This window comes from Biomphalaria glabrata, chromosome 6, assembly GCF_947242115.1.
Source record: "Biomphalaria glabrata chromosome 6, xgBioGlab47.1, whole genome shotgun sequence".
Taxonomy (NCBI): domain Eukaryota; kingdom Metazoa; phylum Mollusca; class Gastropoda; family Planorbidae; genus Biomphalaria; species Biomphalaria glabrata.
Window position 1 is genome coordinate 8,288,095 of NC_074716.1, and position 16,816 is coordinate 8,304,910.

The 16,816-nt window shown below is 31.2% G+C and overlaps 2 protein-coding genes across 4 annotated transcripts; one reads left to right on the plus strand and one right to left on the minus strand.

Annotated features, from left to right (window-relative positions):
- Nucleotides 1-532: 532 nt before the first annotated feature.
- LOC106078683 (ubiquitin-conjugating enzyme E2-17 kDa-like) lies at nucleotides 533-7,586 on the minus strand. 3 transcript variants are annotated; one of them, XM_013239680.2, is made up of 3 exons: nucleotides 7,511-7,586; nucleotides 3,722-3,782; nucleotides 533-2,607 (listed from the first exon to the last, which is right to left on the minus strand). In XM_013239680.2, the coding sequence occupies exons 2-3, from the start codon at nucleotides 3,743-3,745 to the stop codon at nucleotides 2,188-2,190; spliced, it is 444 nt and encodes a 147-aa protein (XP_013095134.1). In that variant the 5' UTR covers nucleotides 3,746-3,782; nucleotides 7,511-7,586; the 3' UTR covers nucleotides 533-2,187. The 3 variants fall into 3 exon arrangements, with proteins under 3 accessions (XP_013095134.1, XP_013095125.1, XP_055887623.1); XM_013239671.2 differs by having other exon boundaries at nucleotides 7,442-7,580; XM_056031648.1 differs by having other exon boundaries at nucleotides 7,505-7,579.
- LOC106070751 (3-oxoacyl-[acyl-carrier-protein] reductase FabG-like) lies at nucleotides 7,325-15,975 on the plus strand. The gene is made up of 9 exons (XM_056031644.1): nucleotides 7,325-7,407; nucleotides 8,784-8,917; nucleotides 11,934-12,026; nucleotides 12,148-12,233; nucleotides 13,341-13,434; nucleotides 14,152-14,221; nucleotides 14,618-14,654; nucleotides 15,210-15,273; nucleotides 15,395-15,975. The coding sequence occupies exons 1-9, from the start codon at nucleotides 7,359-7,361 to the stop codon at nucleotides 15,551-15,553; spliced, it is 786 nt and encodes a 261-aa protein (XP_055887619.1). The 5' UTR covers nucleotides 7,325-7,358; the 3' UTR covers nucleotides 15,554-15,975.
- Nucleotides 15,976-16,816: the final 841 nt, after the last annotated feature.

The following is a 16,816-nucleotide window of genomic DNA, read 5'->3' on the forward strand; positions in this document are numbered from 1 at the left end:
GTTTCCTCAATGAAGGTTTAAATGTAAATTAGAGACCTAAATTCTGCGAAGTCCTTGGTTTTCTTGGCTGATTCAGGCAACCCATTCCATGCTCTGATAGCACTAGGGAAAACTTGTCAAATGTCCTAGCAAATGGAATAAGAAGTGCGCAATGATATTTTATTAGGTCATGTTTCTCTATTTGTAAGCTATGGTTCAGGGCTTCAGGTATTAATACTACTTTGTCCTACGTGTCTCTATATTTACTATTATTTAGTGATTTTACTGATAGTGTTACAGTAGTCAAATGTAAATATTTGTTACCCAGTATAAATCTCATAGCTCTAGTTTGCATAGGTTCCTAACTTCTATATTGACATAGCACAATGATGTATACCAGTAAGCATTATCTCAGTAGAGATTAGTTTTTAAGTTCTAATTTGAACAAACATTCTAAATTTATCTAGTGCAATCTATAATTAAATTCTGACCTATAAGGAAAATCTGAGATCCAACAAAATATTTGCATGAAATAAAGAAACAAATGACACCATTGCAAGTTTTTCAAGTTTATTCTTCTCACAAGTATTCCAATGTCAAAATTTCAACACAAAACACATCTCTCACTCATTCCAGAAATACAACATCAGGGATTGAAATATGAAACTGTTGACATTTAAAAAAAAAAAAATCTAAATCATATGCTTTAGTTTTTTTTTTATACAAAATGTTGTCTGTTAATAAGATTATCTTTACATCACCGTTGAGTTGCTGCAGACATTTGCTGAAAAGTTGCCAACTTTGCTTATGACTATATCAACCAGTTTAAAAATAACTTGACTCTTTTAAGAACTTCCATGTTAAAATGAAAAGAAAAAACAATTCTAGCAAAACTTTATAGGGAAGCAATTTGTGGAAAAAAAAAAAAAAACAACAAAAAGAAAACTAATTTTATCACACGACTTGGTCTACTCATAGTAAAGAAACTGATAACATGCTGAGTGTGAACATTCTTTTTTTTTTTTGTTTTTTATTTGAATATTATTCTACTAGTGGTTATAATGAACAAAACACACAGGCATACATAATGCCAGGACAATACCCTCAAATCACAAGAGACAATAAAAAACATAACATTATTCAAATTAACATAAGACTGCAAGATGACGCTCAGTAAAAAAATTACTTCCAAAAGTTTTAAAATAAATTAGAGACATTTATGTATATATATTTTAAGTTATAAAATCCCTAAAAAATTTAATTTTTGTTTTCACAGACCATTCCCCCAAAACAAAGACTATAACAATTAGATACTGCACTGGTGAAGTGTGAAACTAAACATAGAAACATGCCACACACTAGTCACCAGTAACCAGAGCAAAGAATACAATCACCAAAAAAAAAAAAAAAAAAACGACTCAGAACCAAGCCATTACAGCTGGTTACATTCACTTCTACTGTTAGTGGCGGCTCATTGCTGTTTATAATATCATCTCTAAATCAATTGGTTTCCTGTCATGTCTCAATTAAGGAAAACTATTTCAATATGGCAACTTTCAATACTGGTATTAAAAAAAAAAAAAAAAAAAAAAAAAGGCTGCAACTTTTTATCAGCTAAGCATAAGGTGTCAAACTTTGGCTATGAAATAGCTAAATACACAAGACAGATACAAAAGGTTTCAATGGTTATATGTTTTTCTTGTCATTTCATTTTATGTTCAAAAAGCAAAAAAAAAAAAAAAATAATAATTTTTTTTAAAGATAAATTTACATGGCAGCTTAAAAACAGCTGACAAATGTTTTGGAAATTAATTCTGTTGGACAGGGCACAGGTAGTCATCATACTAATGGCATTCATTAAGCCTTTGTTTATGAACCCCACCCTACCCATGAAAAAGAAAATAATAATAGACAAAAAGTAAACTCACTTTATAAAAACAAATAAATTTATCAAAGTGTTCTGACTTAAAGAACTAAAAGTCAAATTGCTGTTGAAAATCAAAAACTACCAACTGCAAAAAAACTAAAAAAATGATCTTTTTTTTTTTAAATCGTTCATAATTATACGCCTTCTTTTTACTAATAAATTGTATGCAATAACTGAATTATATCTCACTTTTTTTTTTATTAGTTTACATAAAGATTTTGTAGACAATTATTTCTAAACAGACAGACTCAGGTTATGATAAGTGTAAAAAGGGGCTAACATCACATGGCAAAGCGTTGGGTCCAGCCGCGTGCAGTTTCATTGTATTTGGCAATATCTGTCTTGTAAATACGAGCAATCTCTGGAACTAGAGGATCATCTGGATTGGGATCCGTTAAAAGCGAGCAGATAGATAAAAGGACTTTTGAAATAGTGAGGGCTGGGGACCACTGACCACGCAAAATGTCCAAGCATATGCTACCATTGCTATTGATGTTAGGGTGGTAGATTTTTGTTGAAAATGCTACTTTTGGTGGTTTGAATGGATAATCTGTAGGGAAGTGTATGTTAAGGTTGAAGCATCCACCAGCATAAGGACTGTCTTCTGGCCCAATAATAGTTGCCTGCCAATGAAATATGTCCTCTCCTACAGGTCCTGCTGAGCAATTAGTAGGTGGATCTTTGTGCAGGTCCATTAATTCCTATATTAAAAAAAAAAAAAGAACTTATAAATAAATATTACTTTTATTTTTTTTTTACAATTTTGTACTGGTAGTGGCTTAATAGCATTACAATGTTGATTTTTATTGAAACATTTGTAGTAGCAGTGAAGAAAATGTGGAGAATATGTTCCAAGACTGCCTGTGAAAGTCAAATGTCTGCAAAACAGACATGCAGTTTGTTAGCATCTTTGCAATCTTTTCACTGTCGCTGCTTTAAGTAAAACTATTCACCAATAAAGCACACAAACAGAGAGATAAAAATGTACTAGCATGATGAAGGCTGTTAAGCACGCGAGAAGGATTCAGCATCTATCAGCATTTAAATCCCATTTAATGTTAATATTCCAAATGTTCTCTTTTACCAGCAAACTATGAAATACTCATTAGTTATAGTTGGGGCAGGACACTGAATATGTTAAACAGGGATTCAAATAATCTAAATGGAACTGATTTCTATTAGCCAATAATTTTCAACCTCTGCATCCACCGATGTATTGAACTCAATAGCTACTACTGTTATAGAATACAGAGTAACATTAGAATATTACTAATGAAGAATGATGTGATCCGAAGTTTTTAAACTTTCATATTTCATATAAGAACAGCTGTTTTATGTTTCTATCAGAACAAGAAAAAAAAACCTATCTGATCTTCTTTTTTCAAAAAGCATTGTAAGGAAGTGTTGAAAAGGCCTAGCTGTGTGAATTAAGTATGAAGCTGTATTTTGTAAAGGTTTTGAAAGTATCTATAACTAAAAATAGTCGCCCAATTCACCAAGAGCTGGTTGTATTTGTGTGTAGTATTTATGTTGTTTGATTGGCATATACATGTTATTGTAGTAATGGTGAGATGGACAATTTTACTACAACTGAATTTCCATTTGTTTGGAGCAATAAAATTAACTTGTTTAAACATTTGTATGTCTTTGTTGTTTTTTATGACATTAATTTAAAGGGAAAAACAAAAGAGTTCAAGTTTTTGAAAAATGAATAAATAGATAAATCTATATTTTGCAAAGTTTTTTTAAATTTTAAACTGCTAAGTTAACGCATCTCATTATCTATAAAATAATTAGTTTCTATCCTGTACTCACCTTTGAAATACGTTTCATAGCCATTTCGCCACCTGTACCTATGATAGAGCTGCTCCTCAACCTAGCAAAAAAGAAAATGTATATACATTAAACTAAACAATAAGTAATTACAACTTAAGAACCATACTTCTAAACCAGTTATTTCAAAGTGAAAATGTATTTTGGTTTGTTTCTCTGGTTTCTGCATATGTAAGAATTCTTTAACTTATTCAATGAAATTCTTTAAAGAAAAACAAGTATATCCTTGTCATGTTATAAAATGTGTCAATGGTTGCCAGAAACAAAGTGGAAATAGTCCTCGAAACAAGTGAAAGTTTAAGAGCTACAAATAGCTCATAAAAGTCTTAAGATGTTACACAATTTTTTTTAAACCCAATCCAGCCTAATTCTGGCTAGAAAACAAAACAAAAAAGAGATAACTCTGAATTTAAAAAAATGGGGGAAAATTTTAACCAAAAAAAGAAAATATAAATGATATACAAAACAATAATCATAAACAATTTTAAATAATAGAAAAATATGTCTAGGTTCAAATAATACTTTTGATTTGTAATACCTTTAAAATAAAAGCAAAGTTAATGAAGCAAAATATAAAAAAATACTTAAAGAGGAGAGCAACATGATTTTGAATTAATGGCTCGTGCCTCCGTGGGCAGACGTGCTAACCATGCTGCTTGTGAGGTATTTGACCAGAGAAGATTGTATAGTAAGTTATAATATAAGCTTTGTGTAAAAAATAAACAACACTTATCTAAGGGGAAGAACTGTATGCTTAAAGCCATATCTATCAATACTGTAAAAATTTATTTCCCTTAGTCAATATCAAATAATTAATTAATTACCACTAATGAATTAATTGGATAATTTTCTGATTGATTCAAATTTGTTAGGTACAATGAATAAATGTGCAGAATTTCAAATTGATCCAAGAGTAGTAAGTGGGAGAAACAATGTCTACAAAAATTGAAACAGACAAACAGACTGAGTTGATGTATGCTTAGTAAAAATACTAAATTTCCTGGGTTGGGGTTAATACACTGGGGTACAGGCAAATGTTTCAACAAATTTGTTAAAAATGAATAAAATAGCTATACATTTCTGTTTTCACTAAAAAGAAAACAACCTCTCCCCACTTTCATCCTCAACAAGACCTGACGTGAGCTCTTCTTTTAGGAAAGTTTTTTTTAAATAATAATAGAGTTCCAATGTATCCTTTCACAATATGCTGTATTGGGTTAAGAATAAGCAGTTACTGGAAATTTTTTTATAACTATATCGGTGGTAAAATGTTTGTACACATAATTTCTCTCACACCCACTACCGAATCAAATTGAAACTTCGCAAAATTATTCATTGGCATAGACATAATCAATTTAAAAAATTAATCGACTAGTCAATTAATTACTATTAATTACTGGTAATATTTTTTTTTTTGATACCAATAAGGGAAATTAATCCTTTAGTATTCACAGATACAGCTAAAATATGTAGGGTTTCATCCCCTTAGATGGCTGCCTGGTCGTGCGGTTTGCGTGCTGGACTGTCGTTCGGACCTATCGATAGTCCCGGGTTCAAACCCTGCCCGCTCCCATCCCCCGTCGTCCTGCGGGAGGTTTGGACTAGGAAGTAATTATCTTCAACTCTGAAGGAACATCCGAAACATGTAAAACATTTTACAAAACATAAGTGAACTTTTTTTTTTCTCCCACACTCATCCTCAGATCAAGTTTATTGCAAATGTGAATTAGTTGTTTTTTTTAAATTAACCAATTAATTATTTTGTTTGATAATGAATAAGGGAAATAACTTCTACATTAGAAAAAAAAAGATATAGTTGTAATTACAGAGTTCTTTACATTAAATAAAGTTTGTTTTTAAATTAAAAAAAAATATTTTGCTTGTTTTAGATCTATTCTTAGATTAAGAAGGGACAAAAGAGAAGATTACATGCTTTATTTCAAAGCTATCACTGTGGCTTAATTATTCAAATTGATTTATAGCATGCCTTTATATACCTATTGCATTGATTTATTATTATAAGATTCATGTTTGTAAAAATCAATTATTCTATTTTCTGAAATGGCCTTGTGTTCATTAAATACTATGTTGAGACACTGGATTTACGTCTAGAATTTGAACTTATTAACTAGAGTCAAGACTATATGGCCATAATCTTATTAATGAAATCTCATTTAAAGTACAACAGCTGAAGTTAATCAGCCAAAACAAACAATTTTTTATGAATTAATTTGTCATACATGGATTTTTGTTTGAGTAGTCTCACTAGAGTTGTCCTGTTCTTGTAGTGTTTAAATGACATTGATATAGTAACAGATGAAGTGATGAGCATAAATAATGAGTAATCAGTCAATATATGTTTGCTTATTCTCGGTTTACATTGTTACTCTAATAATTAATAAAATCCAGTTGAACATAAATTTTAACATTCATCACTATTTTAGCTAGTAGTATTTTTTTACTTAGCCTGGCTGGGTATAACTAGTATAAGTTTAAGTATCTCATTCATCTACAATTACTATAGGTATACTAATGACCATCGTTCTCATTTGTGCTACATTCAATGAAAATGTCTATGATATGACTGTAACGTACTTTAAAAAAATCTACCCCTATAAGGTTCTGGTGGGGGAATTTTAGCCCTAATCTAATCACTAAGTCTGTGACAGAATGGTTCATAGAAACAGATTTAATGAAAAGCTAGCTAGGTCTAGATTAGATCTCTATAAATGAAATAGAACTAGAGATCTAGACTAGTTGAATATAATTTATTATTGTAGATTGAAGATCTAGATTCATTAAGACTTAAAGATCTAGACCTAGAAAATCCTAGATCTAAATCTAAGTTTCTAGATCTAGAAAATATAGACTCTATATACGCTATATTGCCTATATATATCATACATCAATCAGTTCAATCATCAAGATATAATCTAGAATAGTAGAATCTAGATCTAGAATTCTAGACTAGATTTCAATCACAGAAGATCTAGTCTACTTATTATTATATTTAATATATATATGACATATGATCTAGATACAGTACTTAGTAGTCTAGATTTAGAATCTACTCACTAGTCCCTCACTAGATTCTAGTCTAGGCCTAGACCTCTTTAAAAAATCTAGATCTCTTAATATTATAATTATTTGTATTAATAGAATCACTAAGACATCTACTTCTAGATTTAGACTCTAGTCCAGATTTGAGATTGATTCTACAATTCTACTTCTAGGGCATAGAGTATAGACTCTTAACTCTTATTATTATTACTATACTGACTATAAGTCACTATAGCTATTACTACTATTAGTTATTAGATCTAAATCTAGATTATATTATCAATTATAGATCTAGATCTAATTATTAGTTTAGCCTGGCCTAGTTAGCCCTAGTTTAGTTAGGTGAAGTCACTTAAGTTACAACTAATACCGTAGATCTAGGATCTCTAAATAATTAAGTTAAAGCAATAAAGATCTAGAATCTAGATATATAGATTCTACAAAACGGAGGTGAATCTTGTCTGTGTTAAGTGTGTTATTTGTTTCACAAATCAACAACTGATTAACAGTCAAAATTTTTGAATATTTCCTTTCTTTTCGTCCTGTGACTCAGATCAAAATGGCAGCACTAGGCAGAAATTTAAGTGGAAAGGTTGCTCTTATTACGGGTAATTGTGATCCTATACGTTTCTTGATTCTTACCCCCTACTTATGAAATCAGCTAAATGCAGTAATAACTTTCTAAGGTTTAGAAAATAGTAGTACTTCTACCAGAAAGAAAGTTCACACAACTTAATGGCCGACTATCTGAACAGGAAGTTGTCTCGTTCTGGTCATTAGCTATTTTTATTGGATCTTTGATTTCCTGTTTTAACTCATGATAAAATTATTTTGTTTTACTTCCCTTGTTTCTATGCTAAATAAACAAATCGGTACGAAAATTTGAAAGGCGTGTTATGTTAGCAGTGAATAACACCTAGATCTAGACAACATTACCATATTTGAATGAACTTAATGAACAGAAATGTCTAATAAAAATCTTGGAAGACAATAGCCACCCGTTCCATCATATGTAAAGTCGTCGCGACGTGGGCGACTAACTACTCAATCGAGACAAGAACAGAGCGGTACAAAACTCGATCGTACCTTGCTCATCCATATATATCAACGCCAGCCGTCGATCAGGAAACATGAAAAGGACCAAGATGCATGTGTGTAATCGCCGAATGAACTCTTTATGTTGTGTCTGTTCTATTTATGTGTATGTTTCTGTTGTGTTGTCTTTATATGAGAAAAGAGTCCTTGTATTGTAATCACAACAAATTTCCATATGGATCAATAAAGCACTTAAGTCTTAGTCTAGATCTAACAAGCAACCGAAGTGACAAGCATTTTTTTTTCTTAAATTTTGATTGATCGAATTAATACTAAAATAGTAGAACTTTAGTAAAGAGCCTTAAAGAGGAGTTTAAGATATTGGATCTAGATTTTTTTTAGATATTAATTATTATTGATCTTATTATTCTTATTTTATTATAATAACTTATTATAAAAATGGCAAATAAATTATAATTATTTTAATTTAAATTGAACTTCCTGACTCTTGACTTCTCAATCATATGATTTCATTGTGATAATTGTCAGCAGGTTTTGGACTGTCATCTAAGGCTTGTATGTCTATATTTTATAAGATAAGAAATGGAGTGGCTGTTTGGTTGTGAGATAGACTAGTCAATATAAGCATCAGGCTGTCTTCAGGCTTAATGGTGGTCTTTGCAGTGACATTGTTTGCATACCTACTATGAAGCTATTTTCCACTTTGCTCACTCTCAAACCCTTTCAATTAGAGAAGCTTGAAATATAAAGTTTCAGAATTCATTTAGCAATTTTCTAGCAGACTGATTAAAAAAAAGTAACTTTATTTTATAGCCTTTTTATCCACCCACAAGTATTTTTAGCTCTAATCTGTATAATTACCTTTTGTATCTGTTCAATACTTCAGGATCAGGCTACAGTATTGTTCTTGGTTTATTCTATCCTCCAGGTGCTAGCAGTGGTATTGGAGCTGCTACTGCTGTATTATTTTCAAAACTTGGCGCTTCATTAGCTTTGACTGGTCGTAAAGAAGAAAACTTGGCCAAAGTAGGGGAACAATGTGCTAGCAATTCCACAGAGAAGGTAATTAACATTTTGCTGTTTTAAACTATTGTAAAACTTATCATGCTACCTCAGAAAGAAATATCATTCTTTATGCAGTTTAAACAGGAGCTAACCCAAAACATATACAGTAAGTATAATACAGAAAAACATAACTATAAATAAATTTTAATATAAAGGACATTTTAATATAACTATGCATCAAAAATGATGTGAAATAAAACTTAGTTCAAATTATTTGAACTTCCATTAAAAGATTGACTGACCTAAATTTTATTTTTTTTGGTCTTTAAGACCTTCAGTAATGCTTTGCACCTTTTTTTTCTCATGATCACCTTCACCTATCCCCTAGTCTGTTGAACCATTGGGGTACCACAAAAGAAATGTTGACCGTCTTTCTCAATTCCTGTCTTTTGCCTTGGATAGAATTTATTCAATGACAGCCCTGTTCATTCTTTGATGTTGTTTTCCCATCACTTTCTCTGTCTGACCCTTCTTCTTTTTTCTGGTACTGTTCCCCAAAAGAAGGTCTTTGCAAGCCCCAGGGGACCTTGTGTTGTGGCCACAGAGTTTAAGTTTGTGTTTTTTGACAGTGGTTAGCAGGTCATAGCTGTATTAATCCTGTTTCTAATCTCTTCATTTGTCTTTGTAAGAGTACCTAGGATCTCTCTACAGCATCTTAGTTCCATTGTTAGGATCCTTTTCTCTCTCATGGTAGAAATGTTTATAATGCTTGAGCATTCAAGGAACAAGTTAAATAGAAACAGAAACAAAGGTGAGCCCATTAAAAAAAATTAACCCTATTCACTCTGACAAGAGAATGCAGTTTCCAGTGTAGATCAAAGTACTTTGATAAGATAATATTTTTGACCCAATTATGTAAAAAAACAAAAAACAAATAGGACTGATGAACAAAATAGTATCTTCTTTGAAAGGTTTGAATGTTCACACTGACTTCTAGAAAAGTTTATTTTAGAAAAAAATATAGGAAAAAGAGCACACATCTCAGGGTCACTTCAGTTACTTATGTCAGTCAATCAGTTATGATTTCAGTCTCAGAATTTGAAGGATCATTCATTCAGTCTTTTTTTTTTGTTTTGTTTTTAATGGCTTTTCATTTTTATTTTATTTATTTTGATTTTACTGTTTTAATTCTAACAGTGATTTTGAAGATATTATATATTCATTTACTTACTAGTACTGTGTATACTTCAGTGTCTAACCTTACAAACCTGCCTTTTGCAACTCACTTGGCAAACTATGAAATACAACATGCAACAATACTGGCACTTTCTACAGCAATATCCACAAGATAGTGGAAAACTATCAGATTCAGCATTTACAGCTCAATCTACACACTGACTTAGTATCTCACAACTTGACCTATAAAGAACTATACACTTCATTGGTAGCCATAGCTTGGAAACTAAACACTAGCTACTCATAATCAAGTGTTTATCTAGATGTCACTTTTTGACATTGAAAGCAGTTCGGCTTATTGACATTGAAAGCAGTTCGGCTTAAACATCAGTCAAAGCAAGACTAAGATACTTGTCCAAAACACAAACACTGAACCTCAAGTAAACATTAATGGCCAACCACTAGAAATTGTTGATCACTTTTGTTACCTTGGCTCCATCATATCCAACAACACTCTACTGGATAAAGACATAAACAACAGTATAGCCAAGGCAATGGCCACCATGTCACGGTTGCAGAAAAGAGTCTGTGACAACATATTGCTGACTAACAGTACTAAAGCCCTAGTCTACCGGACCTGTGTGTTGAGCACCTTGCTGTACGGAAGTGAAACATGGTCAACCTACTCATAGCAAGAAAAAAAGCTGAATGTCTTCCACCTCCGATGCCTAAGGCGGATCTTTAAAATAAGGTGGCAAGATAAGATAACCAATGAGGAAGTGCTACGAAGAGCAGGGTGCCAGGACATCCGCTCTGTTATCAGCAGCAGGCGCCTTGGCTGGCTTGGCCACTTTCGTAGAATGCCAGTAGGTCGACTTCCACAGGACATCCTGTATGGTGATCTAATAGAAGGCAGGAGAGCCGCTGGTCGCCCACTTTTACGTTATACGAATGTATGCAAACGCGACATGAAGCTCTTCGAAATCGACACTGGCAGCTGGGAAGGGGTGGCACTGGATAGGGATAGATCCACATGGAGAGAGAGCATAAAGGAAGGGTCACGGATTGCAGATGTCATACACAACAGTAGCAGAAAGAAGGGTGAAAATGCAATAGCGCCTGGTGATTACGTCTCGAGACGTAAAATGCCACAGAGACCACAAGATAGTGAAAAACTATGAGATTCAGCATTTACAACAGCTCAGTCTACACTTACACACTGACTTAGTATCTCACAACTTGATCTATAAAGGAGAACTATACACTTCATTGGTAGCCATACTTTGGAAACTACAACACTAGCTACTCATAATCAAGTGTTTATCTAGATGTCACTTTTTGACATTGAAATACTATCATATGGTTACTGTGCACTACACAGGCTGCATCATTTAGAACTGGTTTATGACATCAACATCTTTCCTTTGAGTTCCTCATGAAACATAGGGCCTCAGTAAAAACATGCCACTCTCCATGGTCTCTTGCTAGTTTTTTAATGGCTTCCCATCTCTTTCCTGTCCTCTCGGCTTCATCTAGTATACTGTGTTACCACATTCTTTCTGGTCTTCCTCTACATCTTGTTCCCTGGGGGTTCTACTCTAAGGCCTGTCTAGCTCTGTTGTTGGTATCTTTTCTAGGGCAAGAAGAAACTGACATTTATGTTTGTTGTTTTCTGCCATTCACTGTCTTCATTAAAAAATAAACATTCGTTATCTAACCTTGCTCCTTTGTTGAGTTGCCTCCTTTAAAGTTACAGCAATAGTAACTAAAAATCCCAAACAATTATGTTGCAATCATTAAAAAAAATAATGACACTTTATTATTAATATTAAATCTATTTTTTTACCTTTGAAAACTTTTTGTTTCTAAATATTTGCTATTTACATTTTATTGACAGCCACTGCTGCTTGTTGGAGATATATGTGATGATTCTGATGTAACTAGAATTGTTGAAGACACTATTAAGCACTTTGGCAAACTTCACATTTTAGTAAGTTGTGCTTCCTTTCTCAACCTTTTCTATGTCTCTGTCTCTTTATTTATATTTTTTAAAGCAGCTTTGTCCTGTGAAACATATATTTTATTTAAAATACATTTTTTGGGGAATTTAGGTAAACAATGCTGGAGTTCTGGAGACTGGAAGTATTGAAAATACTTCAATGGCACAATTTGATCGTGTGTTCAACATTAATGTTAGGTATGTCATTCATCAATTTTCTTTTTTAACACCTTAACAATGATAGAAACAGGGCTCTGCAACACTTGTCAAGTTTTTTTTTTGTTTATAAGTTTAAGATGTTCCTTAAAAAATGAAGATTGCATTGTCGGAGATCAAATCTTGTAAAATGTCAGGAGATGACAGCAGGCAGTTCTCAAACTTGAACCTTCAAGATGACTGTATCAAGCACATATCACTTGGCCATATGGTCATCCAGGGCCAGCCTTAGGCCGATTTTACGTATTAAATCCAAATTGAGATTTGAGATGCTTCCTATGCATCTCGTATAATAAATGTTGATATAATGATTTAATTAATAGTAATAATTGTTATTTAAAAAAAAGAAATAGGAGAGAGACCTCGCACGCATCCATTGAATTGGGCCCCCCAATTAGTAAGGCCCGCCCTGCAGTAATCCATTCTCATGTGTGGCTTGAGTGTCTTAATTCTGTTTTCTATTTATCATCAGTTCTTTGGCTAGCCAGACCTTTTTTTAAAGCTTATATCAACTCACTTTGTTTGTCTGGTAAAAATTTTGTACACATTATTCTCCCACACCCATTCTTGGATCAAATTGTACATTTGCACAAATTAACCAATTAGTCAATTAACTACTGATAATTAATTATTTTGTTGATACAGCCCAGGGAAATTAATCGTTCAGTATTCACAAATGTAGCTAAAAATGTAAGGGTTTGGTCACCTTATATAATTGTTCACATTATTTCTTTCACACCCATTCTCTGGTCAAGTTGAAATCTTAAATAATTATTTACTATATCTAACAAATTAAAAATTATTAACCAGTTAGTCAGTCAATAATTTGTTTAATTCTAAATAAGGGATATAACTTCTACAATCATCTAGATAGATAATCTTTGTTTTACAAAAAAGGATTTTTATATATTTTTTATTGTTTTGCTATGTATGTTGTAGTATGTTTCTTATTGAAATGTTTTTCTTTTTAAACACAAAGTATTATTTCTAGACTGACATATTCATTTACTTAGCTATTGCTCTTATTTATCTTAGTTTTATCTGTGCTCTGATTCTATGCAATATACACATTTAAATGTATATTTTCAGGGCCATGTACCAGCTTACAATGCTATGCACTCCACATTTAGTGGCTACCAGAGGAAGCATTGTTAATGTTTCCAGTGTTAACGGCATTCGCTCAGTAATTATTATTTTTTATTTATGCTAATATATTTTTCTCTGACGTCCTCAACAATGAAAAAACTGTTTTTAATGATGGGCGTTTCACATTTTGTGAATGGGTTGTTGACGTTTCTTGTGCTTTTAAATGTCGGATACATTAATTAAAATGGAAAAAGAAACAATTATTCTCATTAAGACAAAAATAGTATGATTTAGAATTGTTCTCATTGAGACACAAACAGTATGATTTAGATTTGTTCTAATTGAGACACAGACAGTATGATTTAAAATTATTCTCATTGAGACCCAAACAATATGATTTAGAATTGTCTCCTTAAATCATCTGAATTTTTCTTAAGCTGTCAAAAGAACAAGATTAGGTCTTCAAACTTTCCAGTTGGTTGTACCATTAACATACATTTAAGTATTTTTTAATTAGAATAAAAAAAGATGACATTGTAAATTGTCTTTTAGTAACAGTTTTTGAAGAAAAAACAATTATTAAGAATGTTTTGTCTGATCAGATAACCTATGCCAGTGCCTTATTTTGTTAGATATGCTATTTAGAAAAATCCCAACAGATAGATCTGTGCTCTCATTTTTTAAAATTAGATTAATAGTTTCAAAAAATAGTAATAACATATAAAAAGGTTCATTCTAAAATTTTGTTTTTGAGAAAATTTAGAGGTATATTTAACATAAGAGATGTCATATAAATGAATTTGTTCTACTACAGTTTCCAGGTGTGTTGTCTTATAATATGTCCAAGGCAGCAGTGGATCAGTTCACCAGATGTGTAGCTCTAGGTAATTCTCTTGTGTAGGAAAAAAATTCCTTTATCACCTTTATTTAATGTTCTTTTATTATTTTGTGTCATTTTTTTTTTATCATTTAGCTCAAACATGATTTTTAAAAATCCAAAATAAAAAAAAATGTTTTAAAAGTTTAAGAAATGAAATATATTATGCCATACTTCTTGCGTGACAGTATGGCAAGAAAGGTCCAACTCAGGATTATTTTTTTTACCAGTCAAAAGAAAATAAAAATAATTATTATAATTTTTCAAGGGTAACCATATAGCCTTGGGCATTTCAATATCAAAACACAGAAAGATTTTAAAAATTATCATCTGGACATTGAATCATTAAAATGCCTTTAAAAAAAAGGAGTTCAGTAGTTTGACTTGATTTTCTCTTTTTCAGAATTAGCTCCAAAACAAGTCAGATGTAATAGTGTAAAGTAAGTAATTTTCTGCTGATATTTTCTTTCTTTTTTAAAAAGGATTGTAACAAAATTGGTACATTTCTTTTTTAGTTTCAAAACAGCAACAGTTTCTTTAAAAATTCTGAAATTCCTTCAGATATAAAGATTACATACTAGCCTTAACTCCAGCAGAAAGGAAGGGATAGGAATCATGCATGTTTAAACTGATGACCATTATATCAATAGTCCAAAGTGCATACCAAGTGAGAAGCAGCAACCCAAATGATTACAGAACTTAGTGTGCTAGTCATTTCAGCTTGGAATATGTTGAACTACCTAGGGAAAAAAATCAGTAATTTTTATATCAATAAGCATATCATAGGCATACAAAACTTCTATTTTGAAAATATTTTTAATGATACAGTAATATTTGTGCATATTTTCTTCTTCTTGGTCCTTTCATTTGTGTTTAGTTTCTTTAAAAAAAGTATTTATCATTACATATACTTCTTTGTTGTTTCTTTTTCTACCAACCAACAGCTCACACATTTTTTTTAAATTTACAATAAAAATTTTTTTTTATTTATTTAGTCCTGGTGTCATAGTGACAGGTCTTCAGAAACGTGGCGGCTTAGATGATGAAGCTTATGCAGCAGTAAGTATTGAAATAATTTTCTCAGATACAATTTGAAGTTTTGACTATTTATTCTTGCAAAACTCTAGATGAAATATTAATGTAAAGATATTATAGTAAAGTTGCTATTTAAACTTTTTAGTTTCTAGAAAGGAGTAAAACAACACACGCACTTGGCAGACCTGGAGAACCTGATGAGGTAGCTAAAACAATTGCTTTCCTGGCCTCAGACGATGCATCTTTTATCACTGGCGCTAACCTTCCAGTAGATGGTGGGCGACACGCTATGTGTCCCAGATAGAAACAAAAATGTGTTTAATTTCAACTTAATTAATTTGTTTAATCATTTATCCAGACAATTTATTTTATAGCATTTTCTTGCTTAAAAAAAAAAGAATTTTTCGTTTACTGTCCTGATGAAGTGATGTATGTATTGATTTTATAGTTAGTGTGAAAATTTGGTTTCTGACATTTGCTGTTAGTTAAAAGTTACTTAGGTATGATTTGTTTTCATGATTTGTATTCTCTTTCCTTAAAAAGACTTTGGAAACGTTGTTGAAAGTTCTGTTGATGTTATACATATGTGAACAGATTCATTGTTTAAACAACTCTTAGTGTAACAGTATTGCCAGAATGCATTTATTGTTGTGGATGTTTACTTGCATTGTTAATAGTTGTTTAGACAGAAACAAACTTATTACAATGAAGTTTAATGAATAATTAGCCTCTTTGTTGTTGTTATTGTTGTTGTTGTTCTTTTACACTCTTTACTAAACATATTCATTTTCTTCTGTCAAAAAGTTAAATTGATTTATTTTCTTTTGTCAAAGAGTAATTGATTCATTATCTTAAGTCAAAGAGTTAAATTGATTCATTTTCTTTAGATAAAAGAGTTAAATTGATTAATTTTCTTTATTTAAAGAGCTAAATTGGATTGGATTCAATGATTTAATCCTCATTTGAATAAAAGAGTTAAATTGATTCATGTTCTTTAGTCAAAGAGCTTAATTGGATTGGATTCAATGATTTAATCCTCATTTGAATAAAAGTGTCAAAGAGTTAAATTGATTCATTTTCTTTAGCTAAAAGAGTTAAATTGATTCATTTTCTTTAGTTAAAGAGCTAAATCGATTCATTTTCTTAGTTAAAGAGTTTAAATTATTCATTTTCTTTAATTAAAGAGTTAAATTGATTAATTTTCTTTATTTAAAGAGCTAAATTGGATTGGATTCAATGATTTAATCCTCATTTGAATAAAAGAGTTAAATTGATTCATTTTCTTTAGTCAAAGAGCTAAATTGGTTCATTTTCTTTAGTCAAAGAGTTAAATTGATTCATTTTTCTTTAGTCAAAGAGCTAAATTGGATTGGATTCAATGATTTAATTCTCATTTGAATAAACGAGTTTTTGATTGTGGCTGTAGGTAAATCACACAATAAAAGGTTTAATTTAACAAATGTTTAGCCTATTTGATTCAATGATTTAAGTTAAAGAGTTAAATTGATTCATTTTCTTTAGTCAAAGAGTCAAATTGATTCATTTTCTTTAGTCAAAGAGTTAAATT

Bases quoted from the DNA above. Each gene is read 5' to 3' on its own strand.
- LOC106070751 (XM_056031644.1), top strand. From the start codon at position 7,359: ATGGCAGCACTAGGCAGAAATTTAAGTGGAAAGGTTGCTCTTATTACG. The intron at 7,408-8,783 runs GTAATTGTGATC...TCTATCCTCCAG, and splicing joins AAAGGTTGCTCTTATTACGG to GTGCTAGCAGTGGTATTGGA. The intron at 14,222-14,617 runs GTAATTCTCTTG...TCTCTTTTTCAG, and splicing joins CACCAGATGTGTAGCTCTAG to AATTAGCTCCAAAACAAGTC.
- LOC106078683 (XM_013239680.2), bottom strand. From the start codon at position 3,745: ATGGCTATGAAACGTATTTCAAAG. The intron at 2,608-3,721 runs GTGAGTACAGGA...TTTTTAATATAG, and splicing joins CTATGAAACGTATTTCAAAG to GAATTAATGGACCTGCACAA.